The 16,033-nt window shown below is 45.0% G+C and overlaps 1 protein-coding gene across 3 annotated transcripts in view; it reads right to left on the bottom strand.

Annotated features, from left to right (window-relative positions):
* ENTPD3 (ectonucleoside triphosphate diphosphohydrolase 3) overlaps positions 1 to 8,473 on the bottom strand; it is a 35,196-nt gene extending 26,723 nt beyond the window's left edge. For 2 of the 3 annotated variants that reach the window (XM_029241813.1, XM_029241814.1), the window contains exons 1-3: positions 8,409 to 8,473; positions 7,553 to 7,604; positions 4,059 to 4,186 (exon numbers count right to left, since the gene is read on the bottom strand). In XM_029241813.1, the coding sequence (XP_029097646.1) occupies positions 4,059 to 4,186; positions 7,553 to 7,592 (168 nt within the window). In that variant the 5' untranslated portion in view covers positions 7,593 to 7,604; positions 8,409 to 8,473. Of the gene's footprint in view, positions 1 to 4,058; positions 4,187 to 7,552; positions 7,605 to 8,408 lie in introns of those variants that run through there. The other variant, XM_029241815.1, reaches the window with a different exon arrangement.
* Between the last annotated feature and the right edge of the window lie 7,560 nt (positions 8,474 to 16,033).

Below are 16,033 nucleotides of genomic sequence, written 5' to 3' on the forward strand. Positions count from 1 at the left end.
ACATTCCAGGGCCCCTCAGATAGGCCACTGTGGAGCTGGCCCCTCAAAACCAACTGTCAGCAGCACACAAAAAGGCAAAACAAGGCTCAAGGTATGAAAACATAAACAATGAAAAAGCCTTTATATTCACTGGTCTCCACCTCCACACTGCCCTTCCTGCCCCTAGCACACACTGCAAAACAAAAGGAAAGGTCTCTGGACAGCCTGAGAAAAGCTGCATGTGGAATGCCCCCTTCCAAGCTGTCATTCTGCTTCTGCTTCAGCCGGCCCAGGACATCTGTCTTTTCTTGTAACTAACCCACTCAGTGAAGCAGAATGGGCCTTCTGAGCCAATATTCCTGTGTTATACAACTTCCTGTCCCCTACAACTGGGGCCTGACAGTGAGATTCTGAAGAGATTAAAAACCCCCTCTCTGAACCGTCTGCTAATTCGTGAGGGTACGTCTGCTGGCCCTTCCAAACCCTTGCCTAAGGCCAATGTTCTCTGCTCTCTTTTCTTCCTTCTGTGCCAAGTCTGCTATTTCCAATCTGTGTAACCGTGGGAAGCTATTTGCCCTTTCTGTTCCTGTTTTCTCATCTTCAAAATGGGAATAATAATTATCTACAGGGAACGGTCACTGAGGGTTCCCTGCCTACAAGCCCTCAGACCTTACCACTGTGATGTCCAACCATGCACTTTCTACCTGCCTGAAGGCTGTCTCCATTGGCTGAACCTACCCGAGCCCACAGTATGCCAGAAATACTAGAGAGCTAATGTTCCCCAGGGAGCAGCCCTCAACCAATGACTAATGGAAGCTGGTGTGTAAATACGCCCTTGAGTAGGATGACTGTGAGGCAGATGTTCTATATGCCCATGGCAGAGGACACCCCTGAGGTGAGAGTTCTGCACTGGCTCCCAGAAATTCCTAGCAGGACAGCTCCAGCTGCCCACAGCGGTAACCTGCTGGGTAATAGCCCCTCCATTGGCTGCCTTCCCTTCTGTCTCACTTCCCATCCCCCCACAGTTCTTCCTGGGGTCACCCCCAAATGACCATCTTGCACGGGCATCTTTGACTAGGGGAACCCCTCTGACACAGAACTAAACGTGTGGTCTCCTCCTTCAACATTGCCCTCCATTACTGCTCGGGGACCCACTTTTCTGTACTCAGTTTACTCTTCAAGTCTTCTAATTCCTCCATATCCCTCCAGTTTGAATTTACCTCTCACCTCCCAAAACAACTGCCTTAACCAGCTCATCCCTCACTTTTTTTTTTTTTTTCCCGGTACGCGGGCCTCTCACTGCTGTGGCCTCTCCCGTTGTGGAGCACAGGCTCCGGACGCGCAGGCTCAGCGGCCATGGCTCACGGGCCCAGCCACCCCGCGGCATGTGGGATCCTCCCGGACTGGGGCACGAACCCGTGTCCCCTGCATCAGCAGGCGGACTCTCAACCACTGCGCCACCAGGGAAACCCCCTCATCCCTCACTTTTAAAGGGCCTGAGGGAAAATTTTATAAATGAAGACTTCGGCTCTGCCCCACCCCCACCTGTCCTCTTCCCATCCCCAGGCAAATCCATAGAGTAAACAGCCTCATGCACCTGTATGTTGACTGCAGAGGGTGGGCTAGCTCAGACCCCACACCCATGCTCTGTCTACTCTCCCTGCAAGCAGCTGCCCCTTCACCACCCCTCAGACCAGTGGTGAGGTCTGCCCTCAGCAGGAGGCCCACACAGACCCTGGATTCTGGGGTCTCAGGCACCACAACATGTTCTAGAAGGGAAGCACGACTCTGGGTGGGCACATTCCCTTGTCCCACGGAGAGATATACCTGGAACGCAGCTAGAGCTGGTTCGTTTGACTTATGGGATCTAAGGGTGGTACTGGGGTCTAAGAATGGTTACTGGGGTCTAAGAGTGGAACCAGCCTTCCCCCCAATTGGGAGGCACGTCCCTCCTCCAATTCAGCACCTTCCTGTCTCTGCATCCATCCTCCCTCCTTCCCTCCTGTGCAAAGGAGGACGTGTTTTCCCAGCAGAGGCCAATATCTCCTCCTGGGTTTCCTGTTCAGAACTTAGGATCAAGGAACAGCGGGAAGTAAGTTAAGAGAGCCGTGGGAACAAGAGGGTCTGGGTTTCAGTTCAGGTCCTGCCATCCACTGGTCAAACCTATGTTTCCTCACTTGCAAAATGGTGGTGACAGTGCTTGTCCACCTTCCATAGTTGGCAGAAGAGTTCAGTGCGATAATTCAGGGAAAAATGCTCACTCAACCGAATAGCAATTTACAAAGTGTAAGGGGATGGTATTTCCCCTAGTTGCAATCCTGATTTTATATAGTTTATAGGAGAAGGCAGTGTCTGGAACTTGGGAAAACAGATTCTCTAGGCCTTAGCTAATGTCTTTGGACAACCAGATAATTTGTTTTCCTCTCACCATTAGACAGCTGCATAAGGCTTTTTATTTTTCATTTTTATTCATGCTATTCATGGGGGCTGAGATTCTTAAGTAAAATACCTTATAAAAGAACCAAATTCCATTATCTAAAAAAGATTTTAGGGACTTCCCTGGTGGCACAGTGGTTAAGAATCCGCCTGCCAAAGCAGGGGACATGGGTTCGATCCCTGGTCCAGGAAGATTCCACATGCCGTGGAGCAACTAAGCCCATGTGCCACAGCTACTGAGACTGTGCTCTAGAGCCTGTGAGCCACAACTACTAAGCCTGAGAGTTGCAACTGCTGAAGCCCACGTGCCTAGAGCCTGTGCTCCACAACAGGGGAAGCCACCGCAATGAGAAGCCCGGCACTGCAATGAAGAGTAGCCCCACTCGCCACAACTAGAGAAAGCCTGCACGCAGCAATGAGGACCCAACGTGGCCAAAAACAATAAATAAATTTTTAAAAATTGTTTTAGGAAATTTCCTGGTGTTCCAGTGATTAGGACTTGGCGCTCTCACTGCCTGGGCCCCAGGTTGGATCCCTGGTGAGAGAATTAAGATCCCACAAGCTGCATGGTGAAGGCAAAAAAATAAATAAATAAAAAGATTTTACTTTAATCCTTTAGAAAAGTGAACTCAGGATGGTAGAGCAAACTCACCCACGCAGCCAAGGCAATATTAGTTTCTTTTTTACCTTTTAAAAACCTCTATTTCAGATATAGCCATTGAACGCTCCCTAACAGCAGGAAGATGTAGAAAGGACTCTAATGTCAAGGATAGATACTAAATGAGATTCAAATAACATGGCTCCTATGGCCCTTGTCCAACTAAGAGAGGTTTTCATATTTTTAAAGAGTCATAAGAAGACAAAAACAAAAGAAGATATGCAACAGAAACTATAAATGGCTCTGAAAGCCTAAAATGTGTACTGTTTGGCCCTTTACAGAGAAAGTTTGCTGACTTCTACCCAAAAAGGTTGAAGGACTCACTGACTCTCTTCACCTTTCATTTGACAGTCTCTCATGGGATCACCTCCTATCACCTTTAATAGCCAAGGCAGAAGGGATACATACAATTCTCAGCCTACCAGAGAACATCCATTTGGGGATGGACTTATCAAGAGCTGAGAGAGGCTTCTGGAACTTAGCATAAGGTCCTGAGTAATTTTGGTGGGGGAAGAGTCAGAGGGATCATGGAATACTTCTAGACTCAACAGAGGTAGCACAACACAGCTCAAGAAGTCCTTTCAGGTCCTTGATTTTGTTTACCCAGGCTAGGCCAGAAGAAGAGCCTGGGTCTCCTGGTCTTCACTCATGAGCAAGTTTGTGTCATCTGGAGGAACTGACAAGCTGGTAAATCTTTGGTAGCCATCTATAATTCTTGGCTACAGAGTCTGGCTTTGGTTCTAACAGTCAGGAGTCAAAGCAAGACCTCACAGTCCTAGGAGAAGGTGTCACCGCTATCAATCTTTCACCTCAAACATCACAAACCCAGCATGTCCAGTCTTTCTCCCTGGGTTCTTACCCCACCTTTCCCTGGCTCTAGCTAGAGGTAAGGGGCAATAATTTTCTTCTCTTCTAACTCATGAGTTTAGAACCATTGATGTCAGAGCCCATTTCTTCCCTTCAATGCCAACCCCTTCACACCTACCTTCAGTCCTGGAAGGAGAACCTCTTTCTGGTGAATCTGGATGAGTGTGACAGCTACAAGCACCACAATGCTCAAAAGCAAGACCACCAAGGTGATGATGGCTGAAATTCGGGAGAGGGCCTTGAGGCCTAAAATGGGGAGACCCAGAAGACACATGAGGGGAAATTGGGAACAAGGTCCTGGCCTTCTTTATAGAATCTGTGGACTGGGTGCTTAACCGCATGCATAAGTCACTTCCTCTGGCTTTAGTGAGACCAATACTTTTAGAGCAGCAACTGGGCTCAATACCCATTTATCTTTCCTCCAAAGAGTGGACTAAACCAGTGTTTGCAGGGAGGATATGCATGATTTACTTCTCTGGTATTTCCCAAAGTGTGTTATGCATATTACTGGTCATCCCTGAGATGATTTACAATAACATTTGTTTCAATGTAGATTTGAAAACTATGGGTTTTCTATTAAAGCAGGTGATATAACATTTCATTTGAAAATAATCTCAGATAAATAAAAAGAAATTCATATTGTATTTCAGATGTAATCAATGATTATAAAGTTCAGTACATGATGACTTATCGTCAAGCAAATAGTAACGCGTTTGAATTCCTAAGATATGTGGGTTCCCAGTAAGAATTCAACCTCAGTCATTTTTCCTGTGTCTATAGTAAAGGCATAGGGTCTCCCCTACATCTTCACAAACAAAGAGTAACTAGACCCCAATCCACGTGTTCCCTCCCAAAGTGGTCATATAATCTCTGGTATTTGTATTTTAATCATAACTATATCTATCTATGTAAACTATATCTGTACATTTAAAAGCAAAAGAAAAAATGTAGCATATGAATAGTCTTCAACTAAATATATAGCCTCTGAATAAAGGTAATTATATAATTATATGCATTATATAGTAATATATAATGTATCATAATGGGCTATTTCTACTTATTAAATTTAAACTAATATTTCTTAACTAGATGATTATGAGCAAATATTTACTTGGGTCTTAAAAAATCAGTGGGCTAGTGAAAATTTCATAAAGTAGCAAATATACTTATTAAAAAAATAAAAGAAAAGAAAGAAACTTTCTGAAATGATTCCATTTATGTTAAGTTCTAAAACAGGCAGGTGACAGAAATCAGAACAGTGATTGCATGGGGGTTTGGGGCAGGCATCCACTGGGAAGGAGCACATGGGCACTTTCTGGGGTAATGGAAATGCTCTTACATCTTAATAGGATTGTGGGGTATATGGGTGTGTGCGTTTTTCAAAATTTATCAAATTTTCAAAAGTTCTTTGGAAAAAACTGAAAATCAAAGCAAACCAGCTCCTTAGGTACAATTTCCCTTTAAAAAAAAAAAGATTCTTATAAATTGTCCCTGTTCTAGAAACATAATCCTTTCAGAAGGCAAGAATACCTAATTTAGGGACACAAGATCTATCCATTTCACTGTATATAAATTATACCTAATTTTTTAAAAAGATAAAAAGACATTTAATTAAAATATTGACTAAATAATAGTCTTGGTAGAACTATTATAGCATAAACGTAAGTGGTGACACTCAAATGGCTGAAATATGATAAACACTAGCATAACAGGAAGATCACTGAATTCAGAGAATCCAAATATTTCTCTCACTAATTGTGTACTTAAATGTAAATCAATTAAAATGAAATAAAATTTAAAAACTCAGTTCCTCAGTTTCACTAGCCACATTCCAAGTGTTTAGTAACCTGAAGTGGCTACCACATTGGGCGGTGTAGCTACAGAACATTTCTACCATCACAGAAAGTTCAACTGAATAGCAATGGGGTAGATCCTGTCCTATTCCAGAACATATACTTTTAGATCATCATAACCTATGCTTTACTACTCCTTCATTATTTCTAGGAGACATTTTCTTGGAAGAAAAAAAAAAAAGCATGTATATACTACCATATAGAGTTAGATTCAGCCTCAATATCCAATCTCATCACAATGCTTACTACTTGGGGAGACCAGTCATGCAGTGGGTCTCAATAGCTCAGAACAGCCAACTCTTACCACCTCATCTGATTCCCCTGCAGTATAGATGCTGCCACAGACACTTCCTGATGTCAAAGGTGGTCATGTAACACCTTAATTCTCCTACCTTGTCACTGGGAGTGAACTGGAGGGGGACTTGTCAGTATTTATCAAAATTGCAAATGTGTATACCATCTGCCTCAAAATCCCACTTTTGGGAATTTATTCCACAGAACTAGCCCCGAGTGTGTTAAATGACTTGTACACCAAGTTACTCATTGCAGAATCGTTTGTCATAGCACCTGGAGGGAGGCCAGCCACTGGATTTAACCTTAAGAACCCCTAAAGGGGTCCTGGATCAACTTTCTGTGATTTCAGGTCAAAGGATATGACCCAGACAGAAACCGGTTTATCCACAGAGGCAAATTTTTGCATCAGCTTTTAAACAATGCATATGCCAGTGTCAGTTATAGTTTAAGGGATTTTTTTTTTTTCTTCCCCTAACAAGACAAGGTAGAGGTTTAATCTGCCATGTTAAACTTGTCCTTTGGAAGGAATGTAACAAGTTAGTCTGTATGTGTGACCTTACAGTATATTGTGTTAAAATTTCAAAGTGTTTTGAATACCCAATTTAGGGGCACCACTAAAGAACATCTGTCCACAGGGCGGGAGTGGGGGTGATATATAAGCAGTCTCCTGACCACAGCCAGGAGGCTGGCCTCCTAAGTCCTCTGTACTTCAGCAGTTTTCAGGTAAAAAGCTATGATTACCTTAAGCAAACCCTTGCCCCAGCAGAAAAGCCTATCACAAAGCAAAATGGACTAGACCAGGTCTCGTTCATTTAGGGAATGCAGCCTAGAGCTGTGCTGTCATTAGGGCTGCACAAACACTGTAATTACCAGGTGCCTCCCGAAAGTGGAGAGGCCAGACCCTTCTGGGTTTCCACATGAGCAACTCCAAAATGTGCTCCAGAGGCAGGCAGGAAGGGCAAGCTTGGAAGTGTGTGTGTGTGTGTGAGTGTGTGTGTGAGCATTCTACACATGTGCCTGCAGTATCAGCGGTAACAACGCTGACCCATGGCAGGGGTGGGGGCAGGGGGGATGCTGTAGGCGCCTTGCCAGAAACAACACTTGGATGGAAAGAGAGGCAAGCTCCAAGTGCTTTACAATTCATCACAAAATCAACAATATTCTAAAGCAGACCTTACACACAGCTGGGTAAGGGAAACGACAAGGGCCAAATTAATGGATTATGCAAACCGGAAAAACCATTTAAGCGAAACAAGCATGTTAGTCCTTGTTTTGTGTTGCTTTGACGAAAAGAATTACTTTTATCTGTGGAATGCCGGTGGTGAAAGCCCGGTGAGCACTGTCTCACACCAAAGAGGTTAAACCATCATTTGCTTGGGGACATGGATGAAGAGCTGTGGGCTGAAGCTGGGATTCTCGGGTGATGTGACAAAATCACATTTGCTGCCTGCTGAGCGATACTAACCTGCTTGCTCACAAGGTTGGCGGGTCAGTACCGTGAACATCTCTCCTTCCAGCTGCAGGTGAGAGAACACAGAATGACAGAGCTTTCGTGGCCCCTGACTTACGAAGTTCCAAAAACTTGCACCGTGTTAAAATACAAAGCCACTTCACTTCTACCGAAGGAAAACCTTCCGGGGGACAGAACCTAGAACTTCCAAGACAGACCCAAAGCTGGGCTTACATTCTAAGGTCAACTCCCCCCACCCCCCACCCACCCCTCATGCAAGGAAAGGAAGAAGAACGGGTTTGCTGAATTTTAAACTCAAAAAGATTTCTAAGAAGTCAAGCTTCTCCTGCAGATTTTCCCACCGGTACACACCTCCCGGGGCAGAACAAATCCTCCACCTATTATGAACATTCATAGTCTGAGGAAGGGCTGTTCTTCAAAGCGCACCAGCAAGGGAGGCTTGTGTGTGTGTGTTCGCGGCCCGCGAGCCCGAGGTCGCCCTTTCAAGATCCAGGACGGTTATCTGTGGCTGCTGGCTGGCGACCATTGCAAGAGGATGTCGGGGCCCCCGGCATCCAGCGCCCCAGGATATTGGAGGCCCCACGCTGGGCTGCGTCTCCACACAGCCAAGGCATCCAAACGCCCAGCCCATCTCCGGACCCGAGGAAGCGCTTGGTAAAGACGTGTCCACCTCTCCCGGCACGGCGGGGACAACCTCCCCACCGCCCGAGGATGTGGGGCTCGCGTCCTTCGGTCCCTCCCTCCAGCCCCCTGCGGAATCCTATTCCGTTTCCTTTCCTCCCAGATCTCAGCCTCACGAAGCTTCCCGTTCCTTCCGCGGCGGCTCGGACACGGGGACCTCTGTCCTTACCTGTGCATAGACGACCCGAGGAAGGCGACTGGCGCTGCCGCAGTGCCAGCTGGCGGCCAGAGCGCAGGAGGCTCCTGTGGAGGCGGGGCGAGGCGGGACGGGGGCGGGGCTGCCGCGTCCGGGGCCCGACCCTTGCGCCGGTCCAGGCGAAGCACCTCTTCACCTGACATCTGCTAGTTCATCACCACACGAAGTGGGGGTGGGGAGGGGCGGGAGGCGCTGCGAGGCCTTGGCTCTCCACCCGCGATCCCGCCCGAGCCTACCTGGGGAAGGTGGGGCGGGGGCGATGTCTTCTGCCTGCCGCCTTCTTCGATGTCGAGGCCAAGAGCCTTTTGATCTGTCTTTTAGTTTCCACCACTGTTACCCCAAGCCTAAGTGGAGGGGAAGTGGGGGAAGGGTAGGGCAGAGACTGGGCACTCCGTGGGTATGCACAGGTGGGCCCTGTGCCCCACCTTTCTGTGAAGTCGAGACCAGTAAATACCTGTAATGTTGGGGGTGAGGCAGGTAAGCAGACTTGTCCCTAGGTCACTTGGACCAGGAGAGCAAAGTAATACAGAGACGTTCCCTCTCAAATAGTTTAGCAGAACCACCTTGGCTATGCCCAGGGACATTCTCACTGGTTACTGAGCAGTGCTCTCCCCCACTGCATTTTATATATGTGTCATTAGGCCAAAATTCAGGGCAAGCACTGCCTGGAAGAGGCCAAATAGGAAAGATGACAAAAATGCAGCCATTCAAATGCCCCAGGAGTCTGTTTTTAATGCAGCAGCAGGTAGCCTTCTGGCCCCTCTGAGTGACCCCCAAGGACTCTTGGAATGATCCCAGCTAGAGGCATAAGCAGGCTTTTTTTTTAAACATTTATTTATTTATTTAGCTGCGCTGGGTCTTAGTTGGGGCATGCAGGATCTTCTTTGTGACCTGCGGGATCTTTTTAGTTGCAGCATGCAGGATCTTTAGTTGCGGCATGCGGGATCTTAGTTGTGGCATGTGGGATCTAGTTCCCTGATCAGGGATCAAACCTGGGCCCCCTGCATTGGGAGCATGGAGTCTTAACTGCTGGACCACCAGGGAAGTCCCATAAGCAGGTTTCTTTTGGATCATCCCTCTTTGTGGTTCCTGAATATCTGGAAGGAATTGCTGAGGCCCCAACTATGTCCTTGGGAGCCAGGCCCTGTGCACCACTAGTTTTCTGTCCTGTGCAGGTAGGGCCAAACCCTTCATGAGGCAAGAGGGCCTTCAGAGAACAATGCCCCTGTTTTGAGACCTCTGAGATCAGAGAGGTCTGGGTGTGTGTATGTGCGTGCACATACTCACACACACAGGCATGCAAGAGCACCAGTCACTTACCCCGAATCTGATGGACATGGACCCTTGCAGGAAATTTGTACAGAGTCTACAGTGGGGCATTCAGTATGTACTTGCTAAATTGTAAGACTTCTCTTCATTGAAAGCTGTGGGTCAGTGAAACACAAGGCATAGGATTGAAAGATGAGGGACTCTCTGCACCCAGGGGACCATAAACCCACAAACAGCTGCTGATGCTGCACCTAGGCCTGGGGTCAGTAACACTGGCTCTAAGGGATGAATGGTTGACCTTAACATCCCTACTGGTTTCCCAGGAGCTGAGAAGAGTTTCCTAGGCCTAAAGGGCCTTGAAATTCAGTTGGTACAGTTCATACTTTGAATGCTCTCCTCAATCTACAGGCCCTGGAATTGTGAGCACCCACCTCCTTTGAGACCCCAAATCTACTTTTATTTTTCCAAACTTCTCTGAAACTCTCTGTTCCAGGCATTGTCTCACACTTCTCTGTGGCTCCCCAACTAGTCCTAGTCATTCAAAGGCACTTCTCCCTCAACCTTCCATGTATAAGAACACACACACACACACACACACACACACACACACACACACTTCCCCATCAACCCTCCACATGCAGGAACAAACACAGATACATACATATACATACATACGCAAATGTTTATGGGTTTTCCTGATTTTAAAATAATACAGATTTGCCTTACCAGGCATCAAACCATACTATAAAGCTATAGTAATTAAAACAGCTTGGTTTGGGCACAGGAATATACCAAGAGAGCTAAAGAACATAAGAGATAGTTCAGTATCAGACTAGTTAATGGGTATGGGATCTAGTATAGCATCAAGAGGAAATTGAGGGCTTCCCTGGTGGCGCATTGGTTGAGAGTCTGCCTGCCGATGCAGGGAACACGGGTTCGTGCCCCGGTCTGGGAAGATCCCACATGCCGCAGAGCGGCTAAGCCCGTGAGCCATGGCCGCTGAGCCTGAGCGTCCGGAGCCTGTGCTCCGCAACAGGAGAGGCCACAACAGTGAGAGGCCCGTGTACTGCCAAAAAAAAAAAGAGGAAATTGAAAGAACATATTATCCAATAATTAGTTTTGAAACCTCTACTTTTCATATTTTTGAACAAATCCCAGTCACTTATCAGACATAAAAATAGATTTTATGTAGATTAAAATTTTGAATAGAAAAAAGGATTTAATATACTAAGAAAATAGAGGAGGATATTTTTATGATCCTTGGGAAGGAACAGCCTCTTCTAGCATTAGATTAAAGCAGGGAGATAAAGTAAACAAACTTGCATCCATAAAAATGTAAAACAACTGCCTTGAAAAAGACACCACCCCTAAAAAAAGGGATCAACTGTGGGGAAATATTTAAGAATGTGATAGCAAAGAGTAAAAAATCATGATATATAATGAAGTCCTACAAATCTATGGAAATATATGAATATCTAAAGTAGAAAAGTGGACAAATGACAAGCACTGGACAATTTAAAAAGAATAAATGGCCTATAAACATGGCAAAGATGTTTAATCTCATTACTTACCCAAAAGTTGCCAATTAAAACTTTAATATCTTTAAATAAGATTTTTTGGGGGACTTCCCTGGTAGTCCAGTGGGAAAGACTCTGCACTCCCGATGCAGGGGGCCTGGGTTTGATCCCTGGTCAGGGAACTAGATCCCACATGCATGCCGCAGCTAAGAAGTCCACACACTGCAACTAAAAATCCCGCATGCTGAAACTAAGACACAGTGCAACCAAAATAAATAAATAAATAAATAAATAAATAAATAAAAATAAATAATTAAAAATAAATAACTAAATAAATTAGGTTTTTTTAACTGATCAGTTTAGCGAAGCTTAAAAATATCTGTGAATGGCTATCATCAAAAAGAACACAAATAACAAATGTTGGCGAGGATGTGGAGAAAGGGGAACCCTCCTACACTGTTGGTGGGAATGAAAATTGGTGCAGCCACTGTGGAAAACAGTATGGAGGTTCCTTAAAAAACTAAAAATGGAACTACCATATGACCCAGAAATTCTACCCCTGGCTATATACCTGAAAAAAATAAAAACACATTGGAAAAGATACATGCACCCCGATGTTCGTAGCAGCACTATTTTTTTTTTTTTTTGTGGTATGCGGGCCTCTCACTGTTGTGGCCTCTGTCGTTGCGGAGCACAGGCTCCGGACGTGCAGGCTCAGCAGCCATGGCTCACGGGCCCAGCCGTTCCACGGCATGTGGGATCTTCCTGGACTGGGGCACGAACCCGTGTCCCCTGCATCGGCAGGCGGACTCTCAACCACTGCGCCACCAGGGAAGCCCATAGCAGCACTATTTATAATAGCCAAGATATGGAAGCAACCTAAGTGTCCACCAACAGATGAATGGATAAAGAAACTGTGATACGTGTGTGTGTGTGTGTGTGTTTGTGTATATGTCTATATATATATATATATATATATATATATACAATAATTTTGCCATTTGCAGCAACATGGATGAACTTGGAGGGCATTGTGCTAAGTGAAATAAGTCAGACAGAAAAAGGCATACTGTATGATATCACTTCTTTGTGGAATCTAAAAAATACAACAAACTAGTGAATATAACAGCAACCACCACAAAGGATCTATGATGCTCCATGCTGGAGAAGGTGTGGGGGAAACAGGCTCTTTTGAAGCTTATGGGATGTGACATGCCCTGGTTTTCTCCCCACCTCGCTAGATGCTTTTTGCTGGTTTGTGCTTCTCTGCCAGGAGTTTCTCAAGATGTAGTCTCGGGCCCTTTTTACTCCTCAGTCTGTACTCTCTTCCTAGGTAATCTCATCCATGCCCACGGCTTCTGTTCTATTCACAGAAGCCTCTCCAATGCATGTCTCCTGCTCAGGCTTGCCCCCTTGAGCTGTAGACTTAGAGACTTGCCTGTTTGACTTCTTCGGATGTCTTAGAAGCATCTAAGTTTCTAGGTTTAGAAATCTAAGTTTACTAGGCTTCAAGCTGAGCTCCTTATCCTCCCCCACCGGACCATCACCTCCTCCAACATTTTTAATTTCAGTGGATGGCACCCCCACTCATCCAGGTGGGCAAGCCAGAAACCTGAGGGTTATCTTTGGTAATCTTTCCCTCCTTCCTCATAATCAGTCACTAATTACTGCTGATTTTAACCTCTTAATTATCTCTCCAATATGTACTCCATCTCCACCACCACCACAGTCTGAGCAAGGGTTTCTCGGTCTAGGCACTAGTTGTATTTCAGGCCAGATAATCCTTTGCTCTGGGGGCAATCCCGTGTATCATGATTAAGGAGCATCCCTGATGGTCAGTCACAAAATGCCAGTAACACCCCTCCACACACAGTGGACCAACCAAAAATGTCTGCAGACATTGCCAAGTGTCTTCTGAGGGGTGAGATTTCCCAGTTTGAGAACCACTGGTCTAAGCTACCATTCTCTCTCTCCTGGATTTGGACACTGGTCTTGATTTCTCCCTTTATGATCCATTTTCCCATTGCTACCAGCATCCTCTTTTCAAAACACAAATCTCACTGTGTCAACCCCATCCTTAATAGACACTTCTGTGCCATCCATTTCTCAGTGGATACAGACTCAAATCCTCAGTAAGAGGTGGGGGACACAGTGCAGGGGTATGTCCCTAGGAAGGCCCTGCAGGGTCCTGCTTGGTTTCCTATGGACGCCAAAGCACCAGAAGGGAAGTCCAGGCTCCACGGACAAGCTGCACGAACAGTGCAGTTCCTGGAAGGCAAATGCTGGCTGCTCCAGGAAGCCCACAAAGACATGTCCTGCCTCAGCAGACTCACTGGAACCACTATGGAGAGATGGCAAACACCCCTTCATCCAGGACACCTGCCTCTATGAATGCTTCCTCAGCCTGGGGCCCTGGCTCCAGCAGCTGGACCACACTGGGCACAGAGAGCAGATCTGGACCTCCCTCTCTGCAAAGATGACTGTCAGTCCTCGTGTGAAAACTGCTGCACCTACTTTACCTAGAAGTGTGTTGCACAACGTAACCAGTGTCCAGTGGGGCTTCCTGCTACCCCTTCAATTTCTACTTCCCACATCGGCCACTCTGCAATGAAATCAAGGGTTGCTCCTACAGCATGATCCAACTGCAGCCAAGGGAGCGGTCACTGCACCCAGATGTGGTTCATCCTGGCCCAGGGAGCCCCAAGGAGGAAGTTCTATGCTGTGACATGCACTGGGTCTGTGCCCTGTGGGGCTGGCCTCTCCTGCTCATCCTGCCCCTGATGCTGCTCAACTGAGCTATTTCTACCTTCTGCTACCTGGACATACCAGCTTGTTCAGCCCCACAGCACCAAGACCCTCAGCTCTTGCTCAGTGGTGGGGTCTCCGTCAACCAGTTTAAATAAATAGACACCCTTGTTGCTCACACAGAAGTCTTGCAGAAGGATATATGATGGAAAGTAAGCCTCCCTCCAATGACAACTGCATTTTAATTGTTTCTTATAAAAAATGGGAATATTGTTCTGAAAAAATTTCAGATTTTTTCAAGAATTTAATATTTCTGTCTTTTTTTTTTTGACTGTTAATATTTAAAGTTTTTCTTGGTTTACTTATTTCTCCTGCAAAATTACCGACATACTGTTGCTGGTGCCTGTTTCCCATCAGAACAATGCCTTGCACTTTTTCCTTTTGGGGCCCCTCCAGCTGGGGTATCTGAGTGTCAGGTCAAGACCTGTCTACTAATGTCACCTTCCTGAGAGTTTCAGCTCTCACCTTCCTGCCCTGCACCTGATCCATGCTTCTGCAATTCTTCTGATTTGGTTTCATTGCTTTTTCTTTGCAGAAAGCATGTCTTCACTTGCTTTACTATTTTTGAGTTTGGAGAACAATAATTTTTTAAATGAAAAATTGGAGTAAATTGTGATGTCTACTTAGGAAGGAAAACTGCCCTAGGATGTGGAGAAATTCAAGAAAAGATGGCTAATAGTGAACATATTTCTCCTCTAAGGTATGACATGGGCTTGACTTGGAGGTCATAAAGGAGTGTTTGAGGATGTTTTGTAGAAATAACTTTGTCTGAAGGAGCCATCTAAAAAGGTTCAGGCTGATTCATTCCATTTCTTATGACCAGAGCCTTTTACGGCTTCATCACAGGAGGTTATAGATGGGTGTTTTGAGGTTCTCCTAGAAACAGTCTGGATTCTAGGAGTATGGCTTATATGATTAATTTGGTGCCTGGTGGTGACTGAAGATCTCATCAGGCTGAATGTTGAATCTTAAATATGAACCAATAGCCAAGACAGGGCAAAGCCACCAACATTCATTATAGAGAGAGAGAAAACAAAAACAACAGCAAAAAACAAAAACTGAACAGAAAAAAGGAACTCATAGAACAAATAAGACAATGCAAGTAGCAGAAGAAAAGATAAAAAACAAACCCCAGAATCACTAAACTTCTCAGAGAGACTTGAAGATACTGTATCCATTAAGCAAGAAGGAAACACACGATGGAAGGGGAACTATTTAGAGTACATGAAAACTTCTGTTGGGCATTTAAAACATGACAGATGAAGGGAAGAGTCCAGTTGACTGTTTGGAAAATAAGTATGAAGAAATATGTTAGGATCTATTATAAAAAGATAAAGATAAGGAAAGAGAAATTATAAGAAAAAGAGGATCAATTCTGGAAGTACAGCATCCAATAACAAGTTCCAGAAATACAGCAGAGAAAATGGAGGGGGAGAGATTATCAAAGAAGTAATACAAGAAAAACACCCCAGAATTGGAAAAAGATAATGTCCAGATTGAAAGTGCTAAATTGAGTGCCGAGTACAATGGATGAAAAAAAAGGCAAAGAAGCCATGTTATTTTCAAAACATTGATGATGGAGAGAAGATTGGAGAGAGAGATGGAGAGAGAGGGAAGGAGAAAGAGAACAAACAGTTCACTTACAAAGGAATAGAAATCAGATTGGTATCAGACCTCTTAATAATAACACTGAATACTAGAAGATAGTGAAATTATGCATTAAGATTCCCTTCTGTGACCAAGTAAAATGGTGATGATGGTAAAAAATAATTCCAATATACAAACAATAGCTAATATTTATTGACTATTTACAAAGTGTCAGGAAGTAAGCTAAATTCTTCACATTGACCTTTCTTGTTTAATGTTCCCAACAAATTTATAAGTTTTATTATTATTTCCCAATTACATGTGAAGAAACTGAAGTGCAACATGATTAACTAAATTGTTAAAGGTCAAGCAGAGAGTAAACTTCGGAGGCAAAATGAGTTTCCAAAAACTTATGAAAAT

This window comes from Monodon monoceros, unplaced genomic scaffold, assembly GCF_005190385.1.
Source record: "Monodon monoceros isolate NGI ecotype Baffin Bay Population unplaced genomic scaffold, NGI_Narwhal_1 Super_Scaffold_3, whole genome shotgun sequence".
In the NCBI taxonomy this organism is placed as follows: Eukaryota; Metazoa; Chordata; class Mammalia; order Artiodactyla; family Monodontidae; genus Monodon; species Monodon monoceros.